The following is a 27,945-nucleotide window of genomic DNA, read 5'->3' as shown; positions in this document are numbered from 1 at the left end:
TTTTCAAATCAATTTTAAAGTATAATTTGTATTCAATAAACTGCATCCATTATATGGATAGAACACAAATGTTACTCCATTCACTTATTAATGGGCATGTAATTTTTCCTTAGTCTGGAGTTATTATAAATAAAGTTATTGTGAACATTGTGGACAGATTTCCACATGGACAGAGGCTTTCATTAACTTGAGTAAATACCAGAAGTGGAATGGCTGGATCATGTGGTCAGTATGTGCTGAACTGAGAAATTGTGGAGTGATTTTCCTGTGTGGCTGCACTATTTCACACCCCCTCTCAGATGTGAGCCCCAGTAGCTCCATCTTCTTGCTAACTACTCATATGATCAGTTTTTTAAATTGTAGCTGTTCCAGTAGATGTGCTGTGACACTGTGGTTTTATTTTGTATTTCTCTAGTGACTAATGTGTCTAGTAATTTTTCATGTGATTATTGGTCATTTGCATATCTTCTGTTGAGAAGTGTCTGCTCAAAATTTTTTGTCCATTTTTGTACTTGTTGTAAGATTTGCTTTGATAAAAGTTCTTTGTATCTTCTAGATACAAGTTCTTTGAGAAATGTGCTGCAATATTTTCTCCCAGTTGATAGCTTATATATTTGTCTTAAGAGTAAAAAAGTTTTTCATTTTGACAAAGTTTAGTTAATCAAATGTTTTTCTTTTATGATTTGAGCTTGTGTGCTCTGAATGATAAATCTGTTCTACCAAAGGACTACAGTGATTTTCCTTTAGAATGTTCAGGGTTTGCTTTTAGGTCAATGATTCACTTTGAGTTAATTTTTGTGTATGATATGCAGTGACAGTTAAATGTTGTTTGGTGTATGTCATTAAGTAAAAATGAAAGACCATTCAGATATCAATTGTTCCAGTATAATTTGCTGAAGAGATTTCTCTTTTCCCACTGATTTGTCTTTGCACCTTTGTCTAAATCAACTGACATGTCCATGTGGGTCTATTTCAGAGTTGCAAGATACATTTGGAGTGGTAGCCAGAAACCAATCACAGAGAGATTGTATTCTATGCAATGAGAACTGACAAAAGATCTGAACCAGGGAATGATGAGATCAGACGTTCATACCATCAAGGCCATGCTGACAGTCAGCTCAGTGAATAAGGTTTTGATGTAAGGAGATTAGAGGCATCATCCTGGCTCACTGGCTCCCTTTGATCAGATTTCCTGGGTGGGAGTGGAGCTTAGGAAGCAGCAGGCACAGAGTTGGCCTTACTGAGTTATAAGTGTTCAGGGAGGATGACATGGTGGTAGCAGGAACATCAGCTGGAAGCCTCATCCCTTGGTCCTTTTGTTGGTTTATCTATTTATTCTAATGACAACACAGAGAAAACCTCAGGTCTGCTTTTCAAGGAACTATTGTCAGAAACCAGTTTCAGAGATTTCATAAGAATTGCAGAACTAAGACCTTGAATTACACACACACACACACACACACACACACACACACTTCCTCATGTGACGTGCTTGTGGCTGTAGGTGACATGGTGCAACATGTCGCTACACACTGGCACCAGGGACATTCTACCCAGAATGTTACGTTATCCTATAATATTCCCAAAGGGTGGGGTCCTTTCCCTTGTTACATGGAATATTTGTAGTAGCTGCTTCATCCTCCATTAGAGTTATTTCAACATGTAGTCACAACCTCAGAATTAAGCAATCAAAAACTAAGGTATCTGGGACCATCCGGTATATCTACTGCTTTCTTCACTATGTTTCCATATACAAGATACTATACGTCTGAAATGCTTAAGTATACAGTGAATTCCATGTGAAAACACAAAAGCAAATATGAAGGCACAATTGAAGGAAAGTAAAATATATTATACAAGGAACCTACCAGAGAGGGAGCCTGGTATCTAATAAAGGAGATAGAAAACTCCAAAAAAATAGGGGGGAGCTACAGACAATAACATGGAGCCTCCACACCAGTCCTTTTCAGAGAATCAAACACTAAACATATAAAAATCCTGGTGGTTAAGGCACACGTTTTGGGGTGTATTTTGCTAGGAACTGAATGTAATTCCTATAGAGGTATAGAGGGATATTCTGTGCCACATTTGCGGGGGCAGGGGGGTAGTGGTGGTGGCACAGATGGATGTTTCCTAAGTTAATCAAGTCCTGGGAACTGCCATACTCACTGGATCTGAGGATCCAGAGCCTCATGGAGAAGTCCAGGATCTTCAAGTAAGGTCTCCATGATTACATTTTAAGAGAGGGAATCTTGAAAAGGGGCCTATGAGAAGTGAAAACCTAGCTGTGGCCTAAAGGCAGCCTTCAGGCCTGAGCAACCAAGGAGGAGTACTTCACAGGAGGGACCTGGGACAGAGAAGACAGGTGGAGTCCTGGGGGAGTCACTCCTGCCTAGCTGCAGGACAGAGACCAGGCTTCCTGATCCTGGAGGTGAGGTGAAAAGGACCGACAAGAGGAAAACCCAACATGGAAGTACTGGCTAGTATCTGATCTCATAAAATGTGAGGCTGGACTGGGCAGAGAGACTAAGTGTCAGACACCAAGGATGAAGTAAGAAGGGTGCTGTGTCTAGGGACAGGGAGTGGGGAGGAAGGTGCGGATGTTTGCTGAAGGTTTGGGTCTGAGTGAGGATGTCACTGATGAGGGGTAAGTCAGGAAGCCAAGATCAAATTCATAGACACAGAAAGTAGAACAGGAGTTGCCAGGCGTGGGGCTGGTGGTGGGGGCAAGGATATGGGGAATTACTATTTCATCGGTGTGCAGTTTGAGTTTGGGAAGATAAAATTTGTTCTGGAGTGGGTGGTGGTAATGTTTCCATGATAATGTCAATGTGCTCAATGCCACTAACTGTACAATTAATAGCTAAAATATGAAGTTTTATACAATATGTATTTTACCACAATTTGAAAAAATAATCCCCAAGATTGCTTCATAAGAATTTCCAAAGAGGGCAGGAAATTATGAGGAGATATTTGTACGCCAACCTCAAGTACCAATACGGGAAAGACACCAGGGGTGTCCTGTGCTGGGGAAAGCCATCTGCAACCAGTGGCTCCCCAAACACCTGTCAAGGCTGAACCTCCATCAGGCCTTCTTCTGCTTCCTGGCCCCACACAACCACCTGGCCACCATGCCCAGCAGCTTCCCACAGAGCCACAGGGTGCCCAGGGTGACCACCAGCAGGAACAAGATGACGTCCAGCAGGTACTGCTCATGCCATGGCTGCTGCAAGGCATAGGGCTTGAGGTGTGCTGCACCCCCTGTCTGGAGGATGTGGTCGATCCAGCCCACCAGCCTCTGGGCAGGGGTCAGGGGGTGAGAGCGCCTGATGATGCTGGCAGCCACGGCTGCTGACTTGTACCTGTTGGCAGAGACAGCGTTGGGGTGTTACTCATGTGACCTCAGAAGTCTTAGAGACCTTGTATCAACACACACACCACACACACATTTCATCCATATGCACAAAAGACTGAGTTTGAAGGAAAAGTGGTTGGCCTGATCTTGTCACAGTCGAAGTTCTAACCGGTCTCACCATGCAAAGATCCAAGCCTAGTGCTAAAATGCTAAACTATACAAAGATGACTAAGCTGTAAGGACAAGTCTCTACCCAAGGACACTCATGCTACAATAAAGGAAAAGTATACAGGGATATATGCGATGTGACATACATCCGATTCAGGGTAAACGTCCTCGAGACCCTGATAAGGTATTCAGTCCATGGTGGGTACCACATTCTTGACCTATATTAGAATTTACTTAAGAGAACATGGACCCTTTAACTGAGAACACAGGGGAAACAAGAGACACACCTGCCATCCAGGGGAGCTTACTCCCTACTAGCTAGTAGAAGGGACACACAATAAATTCAAACAGAATGAAATGGGGTGGTTACTGATCCTGAGAAGTGTGAAGAAGAGAAAATGAGTAATGATTGAAGGGGCTGGGAAAATAGTGCATCTAGGACTGTCACACAAAGACCTCCTGCCTCTCTGAGGAGAGGACATTGGAGAGGAGTCCATGTCATGAGGAGCCAGCCCTGTGAAGGGAAGGGAAGGGAAGGGAAGGGAAGGGAAGGGAAGGGAAGGGAAGGGAAGGGAAGGGAAGCGAAGGGAAGGGAAGGATGTCATAGGTAGCATCACTGATAAAGGGCCTCAGGCGGAGACAGTGTGGCATGTTGAGGGACAGGATGGTGACCTCCCTAGTGTAATTCTATCAGCAGCCCCAAAATATAAGACCTCTCACAGACCCTGTGTAGGGTCAGAGTCCTCAAAACCCTTAAGGTAGAAACTGTTCTTGAACCTAACATCTAACCTAAATTGTCCAGTCTTGCCCTCAGGGGAAACAGGCAGCCATTAGCATCACACACATATTATTCCATGGAAGTTTGGAAGCTTCAACTTTTATAGCAAAAAAAAAAAAAAAAAAGCCACACCATGCTCTTGTATTTGATGTCTTCATTCAGCCTAAGTGACCACAAACCCAAGTGGCCACAAGAGCTCCATACCTCTTGTCTTCTATGACTTGCTTCATCTTCAGAGCCAACGTCTCTGCCTTGACCTGCTTTAACTGGATCGAGACACCAAACTTTTTGGCTTCTACTCGGATCAGGTTTTCGGCCTGTTCTCCAAAGACAGGAATCCCTATCATGGGCACACCATGTTGGATGGCCTCCATTATGCTATTCATCCCACCATGGGTGACAAAAAGACGGATGTGTGGGTGAGCTGTTGCAAATTGGGAACAGAACAGAAAAGTGCAGGGTGAAAATTTTCAGAATATCTTTGAAAGTATCAAGGGCAGAAAAAAATACAAAGGAATTTAAAGGATGTTGGAGAAAATGGAGTTACTGAGTTCGTTTAGGGCACACTCGAGGATGCATATTCCCCAAGATACAAAATTCTGGCCTTGTCTCTGTACAGAGATTCCTCTCTATCAATCCATCGAAGACCTAGAATCCGGAGACAGTTGCTGAGCATGCTGAAGCCAGCATTCTCCTCCATCCATCCATCCCTCCACCCATCTTTATCTTTCTATTCTGTCTCTACCTTTGTTTCTCTTATGTCTGTTCTCTCATTATTTGTCTCTCCCAGTCCCACTCTGTTTATCCTGTGATTTACTATCTCTGTCTCTAGTTGTCTGTCTCTGTCTCTCACTCTCCAGGCCTCTCACTCAATAGGTCTCATGCCTTCTCTTTCATTGTTCATGCACTTCCCTCTTATCTGGAGGCTAACACTTTCACTGACATCACATCTCATGTGGTATTCATCAAACTTACACTATATCTGCCTTCTCCTCAATTTCATAAAAACCCTCTAAAGTAGGCAATGATGCTCTATGCCTCTCAATATTTCCAATTCTTGTGTGCTCACCCCACTCTTATTTAGACAAAACTAAAACAAGTGCTGATAATGAAAAGTTCACCTCAAACTGCCTCTCAACAGTGATGTGCGTCAGAATCTATTTGTATTTCTCTGAAAATCACAATTCTCTTCCCTACCCCATGCCCTGTGAATATATGTGCAGAGTCCTCTATCTTAAGTTTCCAATATATTTGTGAGCTACAATACTGAGGACTAATCTTTGATGTAGACAAAGGTTGTGGCACTGAGGGGCTCCAGAAGTGGCACAGAACAATGACAGCAATAGGGTATAAGGAGCTTTCTGCTATTAGAGAATTCAATGGACAAAATAACTGGATAAGGCTAAGAGGTTAGTCAGCTTGACACTCAGATACCTTGGCACACCCTGAAGGGTTGACACCATCAACATCAATTCTTTGAAAGCTTGAGTACATCTTTTGTAGGGTATGAGAATGTACTAAAATGTGTGGGTGTGTGGGTGTCTATAATGGTATATGGCCTAACAAATACTCAAGTGGCCAGGAACAACAGTGGCAACAAGACCCCCAGTACGTGTTCTAAGAGTCCACAAATAGTCTTGGATCATGTCTGGGCAACCTTTGTCTGTGCCAAATATGGTAAAACATCCTAATGACAATATTGTTTCTGGCTGTAGGTGTCAGGACTGCAATAGAAAGGAAGAAGAAAACACGCCAGTTTTACTGATTTGGGGAGTATAGTCTCATTTCCTAAGAACTCCAGCTAGCTACTCCATTTCTGTCCTCTCAAGATTATCTTTGGCTACCAGATGCCCCTTCCCATGTTGGCAGAGTTGCCCAGTGGAGCCCCAAAGATACATAAATGGAAACATAGAAGTAGATTGGATCTCCTTACCCAAGAGGTCATTCTGGGGAAGCCAGTCCACAATCTTCACATTTGCTGCCAATTTGACATCTTTGGGCCAGTGAGAAGGATTGCACTTCCATATCACCCCTTGAGACAGATGAGCAAAGGCACCGTTCATCTCCCTGAGGACTTCCCGGGACTGATAGAGATTCACCATAGAGCCCAGGGCCACAAGGACAAAACCAGAGTCTCCAAACTTGGCAATGAAATTCTCAAATTCCTGGAGAGAGGTAAGAAAGGAAACGAGGTGAACAAAGTTGTTCATGAAAGCCCAGACAGCCTTGGAATCAAAGTCAGCTATTTACAAAATATACCCTCCTCTCCAGTGAGCCTAAGCCCACTGTCTTGAAGTGGCTCTCATAGCCCCTGAGACGGCTCACTGCTCTCTGCACTGTGTTCATGTCCATTGTGTCTGGCAGCCTTGAGGCCATTTTTCTGAAACCTCAGGACACATCCTACCATACAAAAACACTCAATAATCTCAAATGAACGTGAAGAGAGCTTTAGTGATCCAGTCACTACCACAATAGCCCATGTTGCCCATGAAAGACTCAAAGCATACTGTGGCACCAACATCTAGATCCAGGACTTGCATGTATAACAATGTTTTATAAAGAGGAAAGTCCACGTGTTGGGAATTTTTCTTCATTGAAAACATGGCCCCAGTACCAAGGTCATCCTCATCCTCATTCTAGGTGTGGGGGCATATATATTATCATTTAGGAGTGTCCCGATGCCATTCCTAAATGCTAGGATGCTAGTGGCTGGGAGAGTGCCAGTTGCTGTCCTGGCCCAGTACAGGGCAGTAGGGTTTCTAGAAATTGAAGTAGATGATGGGAAAGGGTCTCTATCAGGTGTCTGCCTCATATAAGCTTATTAGCCATCTGTCTGCCTTCTTTGTTGAAAGGTCTGGGAAGGTTTTTGCCTCATTTTTAAATTATTGGTTTTCTTATTGTTAAATTTTAAGAGTTCTTTGCATACTATGTATATTTGTGTGTATAAAGTGTTTGCATATTTTAAATAATAGTCTTGAACAAATAAGTCTGTTCCAAATACTTGCTCTTGTTCAGTGGCTCCTCTTTTTATTCTCTTGACAGTGTCTTCCCATAACAGAATTTTTTTTTTAGATTTTTATTTATTGATTTGAGTGAGAGAGAGAGTGTGTACAAGCCGGGGGTGGGAAGTGGGGAGAAGCAGAGGGAGAAACAGGCCTCGGCTAACAGAGAGCCCAAACCAGGGCTCCATCCCAGGACCCTGGGATGATGACCTGATCCGAAGGCAAACACTTGGCTGACTGAGCCACACAGGTGCCCCAAACAGAATTTTAATTTCAACTTAGCACACTTATCAATCCCTTCTTTCACAGAACACAACGTAGGTTTTACATTTAAAAGGTCTTCACTAGACTCTAGTTCATCTAGATTTTCTCTAATATCATATTCTAAAAGTTTTATACTCTTGCATTTTATATTTAGGTCTGTGGCCCATTTTTAGCTAATTTGCTTGAAGGGTGTAGGGTCTGAGTCTAATTTATTTTGTATGTGTGCAGATACCCATTTTTCCAGCACCACATTTTTGAAAGTCTATGTTTCCTCTCTACTATTATCTTTACTCCTATGTGAAAGATCAGTTTACTAAATTTGTGTGGGTCTATTTTGGGGTTTTCTAGTGTGTTACATTTGCAATCCATCTAATCTTTTGCCAATATCATAACGTCCTGATTACTGTAGCTTTATAGTATGTTTTGAAATTGAAAATGTCAGTCCTCCAACTTTATTCTTCATCTTCAATATTGTGTTGGCTCTTCAAGATTTTTGCCTCTCTATGCAAATTTTAGGATCAGTTCATTAATATCTACAATATAATTTGCTGAAATTTTGACTGTGTTTGCAATGAATGCATAGATAATTTGGAGAGAACTAAAATCTTGACAATATTGAGTCCTCCGATCCATGGACATGAATTTTCTCTTATTTAGTTCTTTTGTTTCTTTCATTAGAGTTTTATAGTTTTTATCATATAAATCTTTATATATTTTGTGGATTTATTCCCAAGATCACATTTTTGGTGGTGCTAATATAAATTGTATAGTGTGTTTAATTTCACATTCCTCCATGCATTGCTAACATATAAGAAAACTATTGATTTTATACATTAAACTTGTATCCTGGACATTGCTATGATTGCTTCCTATTTCAGGAATTTTTATTTTTTTTATTCTTTGGCTTTTTCAGATTTTCAAAATGGACCATCGTATCATCTGCAAACAAATTAGTTTTATTGCTTCCTTCTTAATCTATATACCTTTTTTCCTTTTTTGTCACATTTCCTTTCCTTGAATATTATCTTTCCTTTATTTCCTTTTTTTTTTCATTTGCCAACATATCATTTCTTTACTTAGAACATCCAGAATGAGTCTAAAAGGTGGCAGTGAGGGGACATACTTGCCTTGTATTGATAACTTGTCCTCTCATTTTCTATACAACAACTTTTGATATAGAGAAGTTTTTAATCCTGAGGAAGCCCAATTTATCTATTTTTTCCTTTGTTACTCATCTCAGTGTCATATCTACAAATTCATTGCCAAATAAGTCCATGCAGACTTATCCCTTTCTTTTCTTCTAAATATTTTATGGCTTTTACCTTTTTAATTATACCATTGATCTATTTTGACTTAATTTTGGTATGTGGTATGAGAAAGGCTCAAAATACATTCTTATTCATGTGAATATCCAGTGGGATCAGCAGCATTTGCTGAAGAGACTATTCTTTCCTTTGTTGAATAGTTTTGGCAAAATCTTTTTCAAAAATGAATTGGTCAGAGATGTGAGTCATCCAACTGTGTTCTTTTTCATTTTACTTTGATTATTCAGGGTCTCTTACATTTCCATATGAATTTGAAAATTGGCTTTTTCATGTCTATAAAAAGAAAAGGCCATTGAACTGTAGATAAGGATTAGATCAAATCTGTAGATCACTTTGAATAGTATTGCTCTTTTAACAAGATCAAGTATCACCATCCATGGTCTGGAGGTGTCTTCCTATTTATTTTGGTCTTCCTGGATTTCTTTCAGCAAATTTGTAGTGTCCAATGTACATGTCTTTCAATTCCTCAGTTTAATTGGATGCTGTTGAAATAGTTTTCTTTATCTTATTTTCAGATTGCCCATAGCTGCTGTATGGAAACACAAATCATATTTTCACATTGATATTTTCCCCTGAAACTTTGTTGGGTTAATTTATTAGAACTAGGGACGCCCAGGTGGCTCAGTGGTTGAGCATCTGCCTTCGGCCCAGGGCGTGATCCTGGAGACCCGGGATCTAGTCCCACATCGGGCTCCTGCATGGAGCCTACTTCTTCCTCTGCCTGTGTCTCTGTCCCTCTCTCTCTCTCTGTGTCTCTCATGAATAAATAAATAAAATCTTTAAAAAAATTTATTAGAACTAGTAGTTTCTTTTTGGTATATGAATTCTTTGGGAATTTCTATATAGAGAATTATGTCATATGAAAATCAAACTATTTCTACATTGTCCATCCCAATTTGGATGCCTTTTCTTTCTTATTCTTGCCTTCAAAATATATCAAGGGCATATTTGAATAGCAGTGATATAAGTGGGCATCTTAGATTACTGATCTTAGGCAACATAATTTCAGTCTATCATAAAGACTACAATGTTAGCTGTGAGTGTTCTATATACTCTTTATCATGTCCAAGAAGTATCTTTATACTCCTAGTTTTGTGAGTGTTTTTATCATGAAAAGGGGTGAGTTTTGTCAAATAACTTTTCTGCATATGTTGACATGATGTATTTCTTTCTTCCCTTCATTCTAATAATATGTTGTATTACATTCATTTTGTTATATTAAACCATTTATAAATATCCTAATATCCTGTAAAAGTTATGAGCTAAGCCTATTTTGTGTGATATTAATTATTATATAGCCACCCCTAGATGATTCTTTAGAACTTTCAGATTTAATGCTCTAAAAATGAGCATTAATACACTTTTGTCAATTCTCCAAAAACATTAGGTTTTTTTTCCCTCTTCTGCATTGTTTAGTTGTCCCCAGCTCAAAGCCTTTAATCTATTGTTTAATCTGGCTCTATTTGACTCCATCCAGCACTACACCATAAGAACCATCCAAGAGGACCACTTAAAATCAGCTTTGCTATCTTTTGAAAATTATAAGATTAATGTAAATCTATTATTTAAAATTGAGAAGAGCAGAGCATGATATAACTAGAAGAAGCTCCGTGCTCTCATTCCCTAACAGAAACATTTAAAAAAAAAGAAAGAAAGAAAGAAAGAAAGAAAGAAAGAAAGAAAGAAAGAACTAAAGACAGACTGCACTGCAGGCAAATGTGTAACCAGTCCACCGAAGCCAGAAAATAGTTATGGAAACATTCTCTCACCAGCATCCCTACCCCCAGCATGTGTATATCCACAAGAACAAGTATAAAATTCGACCCTCACCTTAACAACATACAAAAAACTCAACTCAAAATGGATAAAAGAGTTAAACATGAAAGCTCTTGGAGGAAAATACATGGAGAAAATTTCATGATATTGGTCTTGGCAATGATTGCAATGATATAGCACAATGCACAAGAAACTAAAATGTCAAATTCAAAGTGAACACCAAAATAAATAATACCAACAAGAACAAAGCCAGTTGGGACTCATGAATCTAGAAAGCTTCTGCACTGCAAAAAAAAAAAAAAAAAAAAAAAATCAACAGAGCAACAGACAACCTACAGAATGGAAAATATTTGCAAACTATTCCTGATAAGAGATTAATTTCCAAGATGCATAGGAAAGACGACAACTCAATAGAAAAAAAATCTTATACCCACATTAAAAAATAGGCTAAGGACTGGAATAGACATTTATCCAAACACAACATGCAAATGACAAGCAGATATATGAAAAAATGCTCAACAATACTAGTCATCAGGGAAATGCAAATCAATTATACAATGAAATGTCATTTCATATCTATTAGTATGGTTATTATTAAAAAATATAAGACATGTGTTGAGAATATGGAGAAAGACCAAGCCTCACAACTGTTGTTGGGAATGAAAAGTGGTGAAGCCACTTATGGAAAAAAGTATGGAAATTCCCACTGAAATTAAAAATAGAACACCATATGATGGAGCAATCTGATTTCTCTTTCTGTACCCATAAGATGGAAATTAGGATCCCAAAGAGATGCCTGCATTCCCATATTTATTGAAGCACACTATTCACAATACCCAAGACACGTTAATAACCAAAATATCCATTCAAAAGATGAATGGCTAAAGAAATTGTATGTGTGTATATATATATATAATGGAATACATTAAAAAGAAAGAAATTTTGTAATATGCAAAAACATGGATGAACATTTAGGACATTCCGCTAAGTGACATAAGCCAGAATGGCAAATACTGCATGAATTAACTTATATGAAGCATCTAAAATAGTCAAATTCATGGAATCTAAAGTGGAAACTGGTTTTCAAGGTTTGTGCCAGGGGTTGGGTGGTGGGGGGCACAGTGATGAGGAAAAAGCGTGGCTACTAGTCCATGAAGGAAGAGTTGTAGGTAAATGAGATGTATAAGATCTAGAGATCTGAAGAACAACATGGTACCTAAGTCAATAATTATGTATTGCACTATTAAAAATTTGATAAGGGGGTAAGTCTAATATTAAGTGGTTTTACCACATAAAATAAAATTTAAAATAGAATATAAAATTAAAAATATATTACTCCCAGTTCCCTCTGGCAGAGGAATTACCAATTCTGCACTGAAGAGCTCTGCATGATGTCGATATTGAGCGCTACAGTTTTACTTACTTGTGGCACTGGTTTAACAGGTCTGACCATTAAGCCTCCAACATACACAGTGTTGGGAAGCAAGGGCCGAGCAAATTCAAGAGCAAAGTCAGAGTTAACAAACCACAGCTCTGCTTTCTTTAGAAGATGAGACAAAACTGGCCTAGAGCCTTCTGGAAAATGTTCCTTAATGGTGTTGTCAAACGTAGATTGGATTTGCCATTTCTTCATGGAGAAATCAAAGAGCATCAGAAAATTCTTCACTCTGCCCCAGAAATCCATGGGGTTGGTTAGCCAGGAACGGAATACTGGAATATAAGACACAGGGATTGGTAGCCCAAAGTCCACATTGCCGAACTGGGTGGGAAGAATTGACACAAATGGCTTCCCAAGCTTCTCAGCAATCAGGAAAAAACAGAAGTCAAATGCTTCAACAAATACCAGATCAAAGTTCTCATTTTTAAAGAAATCCATGATATCTCCTCTCCTTAGCAAATCACTGCATCGAATCCCCAGTTGTCCCATTAACTTTACAAAGTTGTCAAATGTTTCTCTGTTTAAAACAAAAGTAATGACAAGTATTCATTGGAGGTGTTAATTTCACAATATTAGGAATATTTTGGGCTCAAAAAAAAATCTCATGTCAGTAAGACCACCTCTAACATCAACCCACCAACTTTACCAATGTCCAATGAATACTCTGCTCTGGTCACTCTACTCTGGTTGTTCCTGCTTCCTAAAATATTCTCACTTCCTCCCCTCCCCTTTCTCTGGCCAATCCATATGCACCCACTAGCAAAGCTAATTTAGGTGTTTCTACATTGAATACATTCTCTGACACTAGCAGATCTCAGAGTTCCATGTCTAGTTGATACATTCTGTGATGCTCTGTTTAACTTTCATTTGCATACTGACCTTTTATGAGTGACCATCCTGATTCCTAACCAAACTGTGGAAGTACCTTCATGGCATTAATATTCATGCTGTAGCCCTTTTATTTGAAATTGAGTATATCCTGAATTTGACAGATTGTCTCACACAAGGAACTTTCTGATGGTAATATTAGAATCCAACTTCTAAGCTGAACAATGAGAGTTACATCTCCCTACCTGAAAAGATCAACATTTAAAACAAACAAAATAAAAGCCTATTTAGGGCTGATTACTATTTCATGCCAGCTGATTTCACAAAAGTTCATGTTAAAATTTTAACAATATCTATTAAGACTCTTGTCTAGGACACTATCCCAGGAACCATAATCCTTCAGTGTTTCCCTATTAGTGCCCACAAGAAAAATGATCCTTTTTATACAGCATATGGGAAATAGATGAGAATATTAATGACCTGAAGTTACAGGTACAAGTGCTTTGAAGACCCATGGGCCTCCTACTTGAATGAAGGACTGAGAGAATCTAGGCCCAGCAAACCTGGAAGCTGCACAACATACCACTATGTCAGCCCACTTAAGGAAGGTCCACAGGTGAGAGCTCATTAGCAATATACAGATGTCTACATGAACTATAGAATCAACTACAAGTGACAACAGATGATTGGCTGAAATTATCCTCTATCATATTTTAAAAGATTTTCATAAAGAATGATTGCTAAGTATTATTGACAAATTCAGGATATGAAGTACAAAGTCCTCTAAAGTTAGAGCATGAAACACAGAAATTAAGGTAATAAATTGAAAAAATATAGGAAAGCACTGTGCTCAATATATTGCACCATATTAAACATGTGTGTCAAACCAGTCTTGGCACATGGGTGGCTTAGTTGGTTAAGCACCCAACTCCAAATCTCAGCTAAGGTCTTGATCAGGATTATAAGTTCAAGCCCCTTGTTGGGCATGAAGCCAACAAGGCTTCAAACAAACAAAGCCTTTTCAATAAGGCTTAAAAACAAACAAACAAACAAACAAACAAAAACAGTTTGACATAATAAAGCTGAGGGAGAAGAGGTGAGATATATAATTCAAAAATATATGAGTAACAACATAAGATAAAATAGACAAAGTTTCAAATGAGTACTGTAGATCACATCTCTTACAGATGAGAGAATTTGGTCTTCTAGTTTGACTAAGGAACAGGGCTTTATTGAAAAAGCTAGATTTTAGGGGCCCCTACTAGCAAATGGAATTTATTTTTTTTAAGATTTTATTTATTTATTTGAGAGAGAGAGAGAGAGAAAACACATGGGGGAAGGGACAGAGGGACAAACAGACTCCCTCCTGAGCTTGGAGCTCAACACAGGGGCTTGCAGGTAGGTATGATCCCAGAATTCTGAGATCAAGACCAAATTCAGATCAAGCCATAGTCAGACACTTAACAACTGAGCCCAAAAGGCACCTTGCAGATAGAATTTCTAAGGAAAGAAGGAGGATGGGCATTAGGCCAGTGTATTAACCAAGCAAGAGATGAATTTGTGTCTTTATGTTCAACGTCAAAGATGAAGAACTTCCTATATATCTCAGATAATGACAAAATCCCTCAGATTACTCTTTGATTGTATATCATCAAATTATTTGAGTTTTTAAAATTAGTTTAAAATATAGTGGTTCAAGGTATTAAAAAATCAATATTCCTAAGCATCTTTCTATTCTTGAATTTATGTGAGGAAATGGGAGGAAAAATCAGTGTGATGTGGTGGTTCTCATTGTTTACCAACGATGAGAAATTAAGTTGCCTGTCCCACCTTCCGTGTTATGGAGAATATATATGCAAACACTGTCCAGTGAATGTTGCCAGGAAGATCCAGAGTAACAGTCCTCCTCACTATACAGAAATACATTCATGCTTTCAGTGGGAGAGCAGCAATAAACACAGATTGAGTGATTGGTAGTGCAAAAGTCATCTACTCATTTTTCCATCCATCCATTCCTCTTAGACTCACACCAAGTATCTGTGCATCCAACCATTCATTCATATCACTAAAATGGCAATGCATTCACTCACGGAATAAAAGAAATTACCTGCCATGCAGAGCTTCTGTCACAAAGAAATCAACACATTTCTTAAATTCCTTTCTATGATCTTCAGGTGGAAGCCAACTTAGAACTTCGTATGAAATTTCATTCTTTTCTAAAAACAAAACAATAAAAAAATAAAACACCAATAGAGAAATGTGTAATTATACCACACAACCTGAATTAACATTGGCATGATGATATCACGGTTTGCTTATTCCAATGATTGGATATATACTCGGTATTTGCTTTTTGAACTTTGGTTTGGTTTTTCAGCTTTCTCATTTCTTCAGTCATGCAACTTGCTAAACTTTATTGAGAACCATATAATGATATAGTCACTTTTTTTATTCATTTTAATGTAGTAGATTATTCTATTTAAAGTTTCTACTATTCACCATTCTATAGGTGAGAAAGGAATACCAGATAATTTGTCAAGAGTGCACATTTAGTGAATGGTATACTTTGTATTTCAATGTAGATCTTATTTTACCCTAGATCTCCAGTCATTTCTCATTTAGAAAAAGAAATAATTTTCAGTAAAATTAAAAGTGATACATGCACAGGTTTCTCAATTAGCCAAAAAAAATACCAATGCCTAAATTAAAAATAGCAGTCCTCTGCAACCCTACTTCACATCCTGGCCTCTCCCCCATGTGTAATAAAAAGTCTGATACCATTTTTGAAGTTGAACTGATGACAGCTTTCAAGCTACGTCTCTCCCTTAACCTTCTGTGACATATCTTGGCAAACAGAGAAGAAAGCCTCAACATGCCTTCTCTTGCGGAAGCAAGAGTTTCAAGCCAAGCAAGCCAGACCCAGGTAGGGGAATCCTTACCTATCCCACTTACAAGCTTCTATAATTGGCATTTGGGGACAAAAGTATGGGTTTAGCCTTTCAGTGGCCCTGGGTCATGTGTCTCACACAAATCCCTCTTCTATATCAGCTTGGATTGTGCTTCTGGATCCCAGCATGAACTGTGATTGACACTAGACTAGGTAGAGTCTGTGACCAATAGTTGTGTGTCTCCAGGACTGCCCCCATTATAGACAGTGCTCTGGGCAAGACTGATTCCAGTTTATAAGCCCACAGAATGTTTGAAGAATGGTAGTCAGCATGTCACAGGATGAGATTCACACTCATAACAGTAGGAGGTGCACTAGAACCGCAGAAAATTCCTCTGCTACTGCTGCTGATTACAACTCTGAAGTTAAAAGAAAACCTTGACTAACGTTGTAGTGGGGTAAAACACTGATGACATGCCCATGGAGTTAATTCAAGGAGTTCATTCAAACTCAGGTTAATTTCACATCTCTCAAAATTACCACCAGTGTGGCCTCAAGACTCAATATGATTTGGGACGTTCCGAAGAAGAAACTTACAAATATGTGTAGATTAGAATGCACAACCTCCCCCAAAACACATCTAAGAGCAGCCAAAATAAAGAGGAAAGAGAGGGGCAGGGCAGGGTGAGAGAGTCAGGAAAGAAGTTAAAACAGAGTTCTTAGTTGTGATTCACATGGAATATAACGTTACTTTCTTAAAAACTTTATAACAAAAGAATGGCCCATTGGCTTTTGTGACTCTAGACCAGAGCTTCTAAATACTTTTAACATCAGATGAAATGAACCACTAATTGTCTTCATCAATGCTGGGGCAAGAATAACAGATATATGAGTGGAGTCCACCAAATTTATCCTGAAAATTTCAGTACTCTTAGGAGTCAAAAATATTAGCTGGAGGGCAGATATTTATGTCCTATCTTAACTACTGGTATTAAATATCCAATAGTCATTACAGCAAAATATTTACATTACCTCCTAGTGGCTATGGTTGCTCTTGATAGGTAACAAGTCAAAAATTAAAATAAAATCAAAGTTTCGGCATTTACAAGCTGATGAGTTTGTCAAAATAGGACCCTTTGATCTGACCCACATATTAAAACTGTTAATGCAACTTATAGATAGTGCCTTTAAGGATTAAATCCCACTTTAAAGGATCTATTAAGCAAAGGAGTGATTAGCTCCCCTGGTTTTCCATTGAATGGCCTAGTTTAGACTACTCTTAAACCAACAAAGAAGTAATAATACCTTGCAGTGGATGACTACAACATTATGGACATGACCTATCATACTAAACACCCCCATTTCTAATGTTATGGAAATGTCTGACTATATCTTATTACTAATAGTTAATTTGCAAGGGTGGATTTAGTAATATATTCTGTTTAATTCTTATTTCAACAAGTTCTCAGCTGCAGTGTCTCTTCACCTTCATCTTGGAAGGATACAGATCACTTGTAACTGGCTTCCCATGGACTACCTCAATAACCCTGCACACAAGCCTTGCCAGCGAGATCTTAGCCACATCAACTTTATCCAGAGAAGCACATGTATGACACTGCATTGAGGACAACCTCTTTTTGCAGGGATTCATTGACCACACTCATTCAGGACACAAACATTCACATAGGAACTCACAAGAAGGATGTGCTGCTCCCCTACACAAAGCCCAAATATGGCACATCAGCTGAATTGCTGGGAACAATTACGTGTCAGTTGAAGGTCTTTCCATCCCTGATGACCATCAAGAAACAACTATACCAGTTCCACTTCCAGCATGAGTGTATAAGAAGCTTTCCTAGCCATCATGCATTCAAATAGAAACTAGTGAAAATCTTCTTTTATATATAAACACACATATTTAACTATATATATTTTTTTCTGAAAATGTCTTAAGAAAATAAATACAAAAATAAAAAACACACAAAATAAAATATGATCCAACTATACATATTGTATACAAGAGACTCACTGTAGATCCAAAGACACAGACAGACAGAAAGGGAAATGATGGAAAACGATATTCCAATCAAGTATTAAGCAAAAGAAAGCAGATGAGCAAATACCAGTCACAAAAGTCTTCAAATCAAATAAGATTTCAAGATACAAAGAAGGAAAGTATATATTAATAAAGGTTCGATACAGCAGGAAGATATAACTATTATAAAGATATATGCACCCAATGAGAAACCATCAAAATAGCTAAAGCAATAGCTAGAAGAATACAGGAAGAAACAGTCAGTTCTATAATAATCATTGGACATTTCAACATCCACTTTCAATAATGGATAGAAAAGCCAGAAAGAAAGATCAGTAAGGAAGTAGAAGACTTACCCACATTCATCCACAGATAGAACACTAGATATAACAGACAGCTTCTGAACACTCTACCCAGCAATGACACACACACATGCCTCTCAAGGGTATATGGGACATTTTCCAGCAGAGACCATATGCTCAGCCACAAATAAGTCTCAATACAGTTTAAAACATACTTACCACAGGATATCTGACCCCACCAAGAGGAAGATAGAAATTCACAACAGAAGGAAAACCAGAAAATTCACAGATTCTGGAAATTAAACAATACCCTTTTAAATAACCCATGCATCAAAAACAGATCACAAGGCAAATCATAAAATACTTAGAGACAAATAAAAATGAGTACACAACATACCAAAACTTTTATGGGATGTGCCCAAAGCAGGACTTAGAAGGAAATGTACAGTTTTTAATGCCTACATTAAAAAAGAAAGTTATCAAATCAATAAATTATTCTGCAACCTTAAGACACTGGGGAAGAACGTGTACTAGACCTAAGACAGAAGGTAGAATTAACAAAGATTAGGGAGGAAATTAATAAAATTGGAAATAGAAAACCAATAGAAATCAATGAAAACAGAGACAGTTTTTTGAAATAATCAAGAAACTTTACAAACAATAAAGAGACGAACTACTAGGAACAGAAATGAAAGGAGGAACACTACTGATGACCACACAGAATGAAAAGGACTGTAGGAGAATTCTATGATCTCTAGAGAGCAATAAACTATAACAGATGATATGGACAGAAACTAGCAAAGTTAACTTAAAAAGAAAAATGCATTCTAAAGAGATCTATAAAGAAGAAAATTTGTTCCATTTTGGTAAAGAACTAAGAATCTCTCACCATACAGGTATCCAAAATATAAATGAAGGCTACACATGTCTCCACGCACTAAAGGCAAGTACACAGTCTCAAGCAAGACTGCCCTTATCTTCTACAGATTTTCGGACATTATTGATCATAATCAAGGAACTAATTCACTTCTCTAAATGCACAATGCCGGTCTTCTGAACAAGACATTCAGAGAAACATTCAACTCCCTCACCAGCCTCAGGCAGCAGGTCTCATAAATGCCATAATGATTTACTTATACAAGTTCAAACTGAAGGGACACCTGGGTGGCTCAGCAGTTGGGCGCCTGCCTTTGGCCTAGGTCTTGATCCTGGAGTCCCAGGATCGAGTCCCACATTGTGCTCCCTGTGGGGAGCCTGCTTCTCCCTCTGCCTGTGTCTCTGCCTCTCTCTTTCAGTCTGTGTCTCTCATGAATAAATAAAATAAAGATCTTTAATTAAAAAAAAAATTCGAACTGAAATATGTGAAAGACAGAATGGTCTGGTCATCAGTCAAGCATGAAGGGAAGCAGCCATTCCAGCCCCACCAATGAGCACCATAAAAGCCCACACATACTCTCCTTTTCCTGCTCTCTCAATGCATTTTTGGACCAGTTTGGAAGTTGCCTTACTTTCCGCCGTGAAGCCTAATTATGTCATTAATAAACTGTTGTGTTTTCTTAAAGACTTTATTTTGAGGTAATCTCTACACCCAAAGTGGGCTGAAACCCACAATACCAAGATGGAGAGTTGTGTACTATATGGAATGAGCCAGCCAGGTGCCCCTAAAATAAAGCATTTTAAAACCTTTGGTGTGCATATAAGGATCCAAGTCTCAACATCCGAACCTAACTTTGGGGTTAGGAGAGAAAGCCTGTATCTCTGACTGGCTTAAACAATTTAGGGAGAAACAATATTAATTCTAGTCAAACCCTTCCAGAAAATTGAAAGAGGAACACTACCTAAGTATTCCATTAGGAAAGTATTTCACTGATAACATTGCCAGAAAAAAGAAACAAAGAAAAGAAAATCCCAAGAAAATCACATAATGATGACTTACATGGACACAGGTATAAAATTTTAAACCAGTTCACATTCCCACCAACAGTGTAAGAGGGTTCCCTTTTCTCCGCATCCTCTCCAACATTTGTGGTTTCCTGCCTTGTTAATCTTCCCCATTCTCACTGGTGTGAAGTGGGATCTCATTGTGGTTTTGATTTGTATTTCCCTGATGGCAAGTGATGCAGAGCATGTTTTTAATAATAAATTTATTTTTTATTGATGTTCAATTTGCCAACATACAGAATAACACCCAGTGCTCATCCCGTCAAGTGCCCCCTCAGTGCCCGCCACCAAGTCACCCCCACCCCCCGCCCTCCTCCCCTTTCACCACCCCTAGTTCGTTTCCCAGAGTTAGGAGTCTCTCATGTTCTGTCTCCCTTTCTGATATTTCCCACACATTTCTTCTCCCTTACCTTCCTATTCCCTTTCACTATTATTTATATTCCCCAAATGAATGAGAACATATAATGTTTGTCCTTCTCCAATTGACTTACTTCACTCAGCATAATACCCTCCAGTTCCATCCACGTGGAAGCAAAGGGTGGGTATTTGTCGTTTCTAATGGCTGAGGAATATTCCATTGTATACATAGACCACCTCTTCTTTATCCATTCATCTTTCGATGGACACCGAGGCTCCTTCCACAGTTTGGCTATTGTGGACATTGCTGCTAGAAACATCGGGGTGCAAGTGTCCCGGCGTTTCATTGCATCTGTATCTTTGGGGTAAATCCCCAACAGTGCCAATGTTGCCCAGGGCAATTTACTCGTTTAATGCAATCCCTATCAAAATACCATGGACTTTCTTCAGAGAGTTAGAACAAATTATTTTAAGATTTGTGTGGAATCAGAAAAGACCCCGAATAGCCAGGGGAATTTTAAAAAAAGAAAACCATATCTGGGGACATCACAATGCCAGATTTCAGGTTGTACTACAAAGCTGTGGTCATCAAGACAGTGTGGTACTGGCACAAAAACAGACACATAGATCAATGGAACAGAATAGAGAACCCAGAAGTGGACCCTGAACTTTATGGTCAACTAATATTCGATAAAGGAGGAAAGACTATGAAAGAGCATTTTCTCATGTGCATGTTGGCCATGTCTATGTCTTCCTCTGTGAGATTTCTCTTCATGTCTTTTGCCCATTTCATGATTGGATTATTTGTTTCTTTGGTGTTGAGTTTAATAAGTTCTTTATAGATCTTGGAAACTAGCCCTTTATCTGATACGTCATTTGCAAATATCTTCTCCCATTCTGTAGGTTGTCTTTTAGTTTTGCTGTGTAAAAGCTTCTTATCTTGATGAAGTCCCAATAGTTCATTTTTGCTTTTGTTTCTTTGGTGCAGCCACTCTGGAAAACTGTGTAGACGTTCCTCAAAGAGTTAAATATAGACCTGCCCTACGACCCAGCAATTGCACTCCTGGGGATTTACCCCAAAGATACAGATGCAATGCAATGCCGGGACTCCTGCACCCCGATGTTTCTAGCAGCAATGTCCACAATAGCCAAACTGTGGAAGGAGCCTCGGTGGCCATCGAAAGATGAATGGATAAAGAAGAGGTGGTCTATGTATACAATGGAATATTCCTCAGCCATTAGAAATGACAAATACCCACCATTTGCTTCAACGTGGATGGAACTGGAGGGTACTATGCTGAGTGAAATAAGTCAATTGGAGAAGGACAAACATTATATGTTCTCATTCATTTTGGGAATATAAGTAATAGTGAAAGGGAATAGAAGGGAAGGGAGAAGAAATGGGTAGGAAATATCAGAAAGGGAGACAACATAAAGACTCCTAAGTCTGGGAAATGAACTAGGGGTGGTGGAAGGGGAGGAGGGCGGGGGGTGGGAGTGAATGGGTGATAGGCACTGAGGGGGGGCACTTGACGGGATGAGCACTGGGTGTTATTCTGTATGTTGGCAAATTGAACATCAATAAAAAATAAATTTATTATTAAAAAAATTTAAATCAAAATTTAAGCAAATTAAATCTAAAATTACATAAAAGGGAAAATACATCTTGACAAAGTGTAATTGTTCCTAGAACACAAAGATAGTTTAACATTTGAAAACCAATTAGTGACTTTCATTATTTTGACATAATCGGTATATGTATTTGTCCAAATATATCAACCTATATATTTTAATATACGCAGTTTATTATATGCCAATATTACTTAAATGCAATGGTTTAAATAATGAAGATAGGGAACTTCAGTGTGCGGTCACAAGAAGGTGACAGGACATACTGAAATTCCTACTTTAAGTAACTAAATAAAACCAGGCCAAATACAGGTTGAAATGGTTTTTAGACATTGGATACCAGGTGGCACAGGACATTCATGGGTGGCTGGAGAAAATATCCAAGATACAGCTCATGGAGGAGGTCCCCAGACCTGCACTGGCCTTCTCCCTCTCCCTCAGTGGAACACTTCAGATTTGGGGGAGGACATGGCAGCTAGCATTCACGGAGCACAATACCTGGATACCACAAGGGAGCCATCGGGAGACAAAGCTCTCAGGCTTGGAGTCTTCCTGAGAACAGTCAAACATGTGATAAAATTACCCAAACCCCATAAAGAATAAACAGAACAATGCCCAGGGGTTCTACAGAGCCTCTTTTCAAGCCACTACTCAGCTTGACAGTTAATGAAGATATAAAGGAAAGCTCCCCAATCAGCTGGATAAAGGTTCATTTTGATCTAACTCCTGTAACTTTGTCTCAATTGGCTCTAAAATTCAGAGGCAAAATAAATAAATAAATAAATAAATAAATAAATAAATAAATAAATAAAATTCAGAGGCAAAGGTGGTTATAATTTATTAAGCTCTATAAACCCCAGCTATAAGAAATCGACCCCACCTTGGTAACAGCAGACTAATATAGTAGGCTTTTCTTTTCTTTTCTTTTCTTTTCTTCTTTTCTTTTCTTTTCTTTTCTTTTCTTTTCTTTTCTTTTCTTTTCTTTCTTTTCTTTTTAACTCGCAATGCTAAGGTAAGCAATATTAGATAGATAAACTGAGGAGCCCTGAATCCAATCAAAAACTCAATTGCGCGATGGGGCTTCCTTACATAAGCTTCTGAGCTGCTCTTCTACCTCCACACCCAAAGAAAGCAGAACTAACTGGCTGAAAGAGGGAGAACTCTCTAGTCAAAATAATGTTCCTCTAGGCAAAACTTTGCTTCAGTGTTTGTAGGCAAGCCCCTGAGAATCAATGATGTAACTGCACACATCCCCAAAATAAAGACCTGTCACTTGGGGAGTGTCTACCTGGTAGACGGAGAGGTGCAGCAAGTTCTCTTAGGAAAAGGAAGAGTCAGACCTGCAGACAATTCAGTCCTCTGTAGGGCGGCATCTTGTGATTTCAGTTATTGATTGAAATAAACTTACACCTCAGCACTAGCACCTGAAGTTACGTCATTATTTCTGAAGTCATTTATTCATTAAAGTTGTAAATAAAAACCCTATAGGGAAGTTATACAAGCAGGTAGTTGATGCAGGCTCAAAAGTTTCAATAGTGAGTATTGAATCAGGTCAACTAAAATAATCCAATCACGTGTTTCCTTATTTGCAGACCTCTACCAAAGTCTACTGCTGAAGAGAAAGATAAATAATCCATTTCAAAACCTCAGAAATCTCCAGTGAATCGTAAATATTGCAAGAAACTCTGGACTATTAAAACTTGGAACCAAGAATAAAACAAAGGGGAATCCATGGGCCTCTGAATGGTTTCTAGTTTCAGTGTGGGTGGATGTGTTAAAGTGGTAGAGGGTCTAAAGCTTTCAGCAGTTCCTCAATCCACGAGAACCATCAAAATGAAATGATCATGGACTAAAATTACCATGGTTGGCAGTCAAGGCAAATACACAATCAGACTGACAATCAAGGCAGATACAAAGGGATATGTGTAGAAGGAAATCCAGAGAACGATGTAGGGCCAGGTCTAGAAGGTGATTAAACAGGAACAGAGCCTGAAGTTCATCTTAGAATTTCATAATTGCTCAGACTTGTTTTTCATCAAAGGTGATGAATTTGGAGATTTTTTTTTAAATTAAAGCTTCAGTAATTCTCAATGAGGAACCCAGAGCTTAAAGTTCTAGATCCACCCACTCTATTATTAACCCGCTGTGTGAACATGAACAAATCTTTTGAGTTCTCTGGTCCTCTGAATGCTTGTCTGTCAACAGAGAAGACTCAACAAGATTGAAGAGCTTCATCTTTGCTGCAATATTCTTGGATTCAGTGACCCAAGAACTTCTGACATCACTATGCACAAGTCATGGGCAGCCAGTGATGTCTCAAGAATATATGATCAACTCATTGATAGATTCTGATCCTAGGACATGACTAAAAGACATTCTTGTAAAGCTTCCTTAAAGTTCAGGTCTCATAACAAGAGTAGAAAGTAACCTAGAAACAGGAAGCGCAGCTCTTCTTATGTAACAGAAGCTACAAAGATGGTTGAAGACTTCTCTTCAAAACATATTAAAGCCACACCACACAGTAGTGGTTATCAAAATGATTAATAATGATGTATGGAGGCTTGCCTGAGATGAAATGGCACCTAGCTAAGGTGGTAAAACATGGAGTTATGGAATGTGGAAGTTCTGGAGGCCAAGCCTCCAGAGCCCAATATGATATCCAGCAGGTAACATAAGCATACATGCACACATATTTCCCCTTCTTTCAATATAGTTAGATTCAAAAAGATTTTGTGCTAAGCAGTGCTATACAGAAGACACTGTCTCTCTGGGATAGAAGAATTTGATGATTAACAAAAAATAAATAAATAAACAAACAAGAAATCAAAAAACCCACCTGGGATAAAAAATTCTTCTCCATAAAGAAGCATGGTGACATTATGACCATGATCTTGAAGAATCTGAGATACCTGGTCCATCAGCAGATAATGGCTTCCACCTAGGAACAATACAAAATTTCATTTTTGTAGGGATGAGAACAGAGGGTCTGAAATTGATGTGGAGGAAGGAGAAATCCAAGGTAAGGGGGCAGAGACAGCCAAGAACCCTACAGTGTCTTCGCAAATCTTAACCTGTGGAAGTCGTCCATCAATATTTCCTTTAGTGACTGATAGTCTCTAAGTCAGTGTGAAGAGCTTCTCTTCTTTGGCCTTAGGAGTTCCTGATCCTAAGTACATGCTGATTGCAGCCAGCACTTATGGAGACACAGTGGAAATTAGGCACAGTACCGTGTTTGGGAGGGGGAAGGGTTCCTACTGACAATTGGTCAGAGCTTCTTATGGGAACTTTACCTTAAGAAATGTATGTTACAGTCAGACCAAGAAATGGAAAACTTGAGTATCAGTGGAAGAAATAGCCATTGGAGCAGAAGGAGGTACACCCACCATTTAGAATCCAAATCTTTGAAATTCAAATATATTTGGCAGGATGTTTCCAGTTGGAGCTGGAAAATTGCTGAACATCAGATTAAGGATAACTGTGTGCCCTAAGATGGACCTGCAGGACCCTGTACATGATAGATTTGGAGATCACCCTTCCTAAGATTCCTGAGATTCTATGAAAGAGAAGTTTGATCCTCTGGGGAGGTACAGGTTCTATCACTGCAAAGACTGTGTAAGACATCAGCCATCACGCGGATTGTGTTGAGTATATGGATCTCAGCAGCAGAGAAAGTCAGATCCAGGGGAAAGGAATAGAATTTGCCCACACTGGAAAGTGGGGGTTGTTTGGAAGATAAAGGCCTCTTGATGGTTGGGTCAGCAGAGAGGGTTGTAGGACTACAGCAGTGGTGTGGAAACTACTGGAGTTTTTTATATCTATACCTGTGCTGAGTGAGGCAACACAGGTTATAGAAAACACAAACCTGTACCTCCTGAGACTGCTTCTCTGGCTCACATCGAATCCTTGGAAGAAATGGATAAAGGAGAGAAGCCCTCCCACAGAGGCCACCATTCCTGAGGGTCTTGGTGAGCCCAATACCTTCTGGGACAGAGGCGGGGCCTCTGGCACCTCCAAACCACACCAGCTCCATCTCAGAGACCAGAGGACCTGTGCTTTTGGAACGTGGGGAAACATTTTTTTCTGCTGCCTCTATCATTAAAAAACAGGTTTAAAATGGAAAACAGGGCTTTGAAAATAGTGATTTTTAGGAATCCCCACTGTAAAGAGTAGAGTTTGGGGAAGAGGACAGGTTTGAGGTAAGAAAACAGTAAAGTTGGAGTGTGTCTCGTGGGCTCTGGCAAAAGGCCCCTTATTCCCTTGAACCTCAGTGTCCCTGTCAGGAAATAAAATCAGGTGACCCAATTAGATGATCTTTGTGGTTTTTTCCAGTTCTCAGATCCCCAGATTCTTGGGGCTCTAACAGTAATCAGGGGAGTTCCTTATCCTTTCATAATGAATCCAGAAGTCTTGGGAAAGCTCCATCCTGTGATGCCCCCTATCCTGCTAAGTGTTCCTGTTCCCCTTCTGCTCCCTTTGAGGCAAAAGTAAAGGTAATAAAACTCAGTTGACAGAATTAATGCTTCACTGTCCTTCAAAACCTTCCAGCAGCAAGGACAAGAGAGAGGGTCCGCCTCCTGTGCCCCATTGTTTCTCCAGGTGTCCCATTAGACACATCTCACTTTGTGCTGCCCCTAGGAACCCCCATCCTTGGCCTCCAGGAGCCCAAAACTGACCTCAACTTCCACTGTCTACTACCATCTACTCTGCACTCCCCCAGATTTTTAGGGTGTGCCTCCAAAAATCCCATCCTTCCCTGGAGTAGATGGCTTAAGGTCTCCAGGCTAGCACTGGATCTAAATTCTGGCCCCAGCTATGCGCCATGGGAAGCACCTCAAAGCAGATAAAAGGAGAGGAAAGGAAACCACTGTTTTCTCCAGAACTGACTCCCCCAGCCCAGCAGTGGGGACCCCTCTCTGTGACACAGGCCTGCCCACCTCTCCTTCCAGGGGCCTGGGACACAATCCAGTCTGAAAACCCACAGGGTTTCCTGACCCCAGGGTGTGTGCCTGAGCCCCGGCATGGGTGCCCAGGATGCAGCTGTCTCTGATTTTCCCTCCAAGCACTCACCCAGTGAGGATGTGGTCAGGATTTTGGCGGCCTCTGAGAGCAGGAACCCAGGCAGGAGGAGGCAGGCTAGCAGCAGCGTTCCCTTCCCCGCCATGCTCGGTCCGTACTAGCTGCGGAGCCCAGCCCTGTGTCCAGAGCCCTGAGCCCTGAGGCCTTCACAGTGACCTGTGAGCTCTGGGAACACGTGTGCACTCGCAGCCAAGGAAATGTGCTGGCAGGCAGCTGGAGAAGAGCAGAGGGGTGGCTCCTGCCTGTCTTCTCTACTGTTTGTCACTTCTGGCCCTACTGCTCCTCCCCCAAGGTGCTTGCCCCACTGGCTAATTTGTCCTCAGGCTCCTAACCTGCGGCAGCTGGAAGGAGGAGTTAGTGAGCTTTCCTTAACCCCTCTCTGTCCCTGCAATCACCACACTCTCCCTAGAGAAGACACTCTGAACCAGGGATGGTAGGGACCTTGGGAAGTGGCTTCCAAGACAGTTCAATGTTCAGGTGACTCAGGCCTATCTCCATTTTAAGGATTCTACCCAAAATTTCCCACCTCCTAGCTGCTCCTTTGACCCCATACTGCCATCCCCATGCCCCATGTCCCTGGGTACCTGCTTAAATCTCTGCCAGTGTTCCCATCTCAAGGTCCCAAAAACTGATTCCCAAAGGAAAATGGCCTGCAGTTATCATTCATCAGATGGTTTCTTTGGAAAGTAACTACTGGGAACAAGTGCTCGTGTCCCCTAAGAGTTAAGTCCCTCTGGAGGGCCAGGTCTTGACCTGAAGCTCTGAACCTCTGAAGGTCAGTCTG

At 39.8% G+C, this 27,945-nt stretch overlaps 1 protein-coding gene across 1 annotated transcript; it reads right to left on the bottom strand.

Annotated features, from left to right (window-relative positions):
- LOC112933529 (UDP-glucuronosyltransferase 3A2-like) lies at nucleotides 1-27,467 on the bottom strand. The gene is made up of 7 exons (XM_026016705.2): nucleotides 27,153-27,467; nucleotides 24,922-25,023; nucleotides 15,042-15,150; nucleotides 12,092-12,623; nucleotides 6,235-6,466; nucleotides 4,506-4,725; nucleotides 1-3,362 (listed from the first exon to the last, which is right to left on the bottom strand). The coding sequence occupies exons 1-7, from the start codon at nucleotides 27,244-27,246 to the stop codon at nucleotides 3,086-3,088; spliced, it is 1,566 nt and encodes a 521-aa protein (XP_025872490.2). The 5' UTR covers nucleotides 27,247-27,467; the 3' UTR covers nucleotides 1-3,085.
- Nucleotides 27,468-27,945: the final 478 nt, after the last annotated feature.

The sequence above is a fragment of the Vulpes vulpes genome, chromosome 4 (assembly GCF_048418805.1).
Source record: "Vulpes vulpes isolate BD-2025 chromosome 4, VulVul3, whole genome shotgun sequence".
NCBI lineage: Eukaryota > Metazoa > Chordata > Mammalia > Carnivora > Canidae > Vulpes > Vulpes vulpes.
Note: the sequence above shows the minus strand (reverse complement) of the source record. Positions and strands in the feature narration are given on the sequence as shown.

Bases quoted from the DNA above. Each gene is read 5' to 3' on its own strand.
- LOC112933529 (XM_026016705.2), bottom strand. From the start codon at position 27,246: ATGGCGGGGAAGGGAACGCTGCTGCTAGCCTGCCTCCTCCTGCCTGGG. The intron at 25,024-27,152 runs GTGAGTGCTTGG...TATTGTTCCTAG, and splicing joins CCTGACCACATCCTCACTGG to GTGGAAGCCATTATCTGCTG. The intron at 3,363-4,505 runs GTATGGAGCTCT...CTCTGCCAACAG, and splicing joins CAAGTCATAGAAGACAAGAG to GTACAAGTCAGCAGCCGTGG.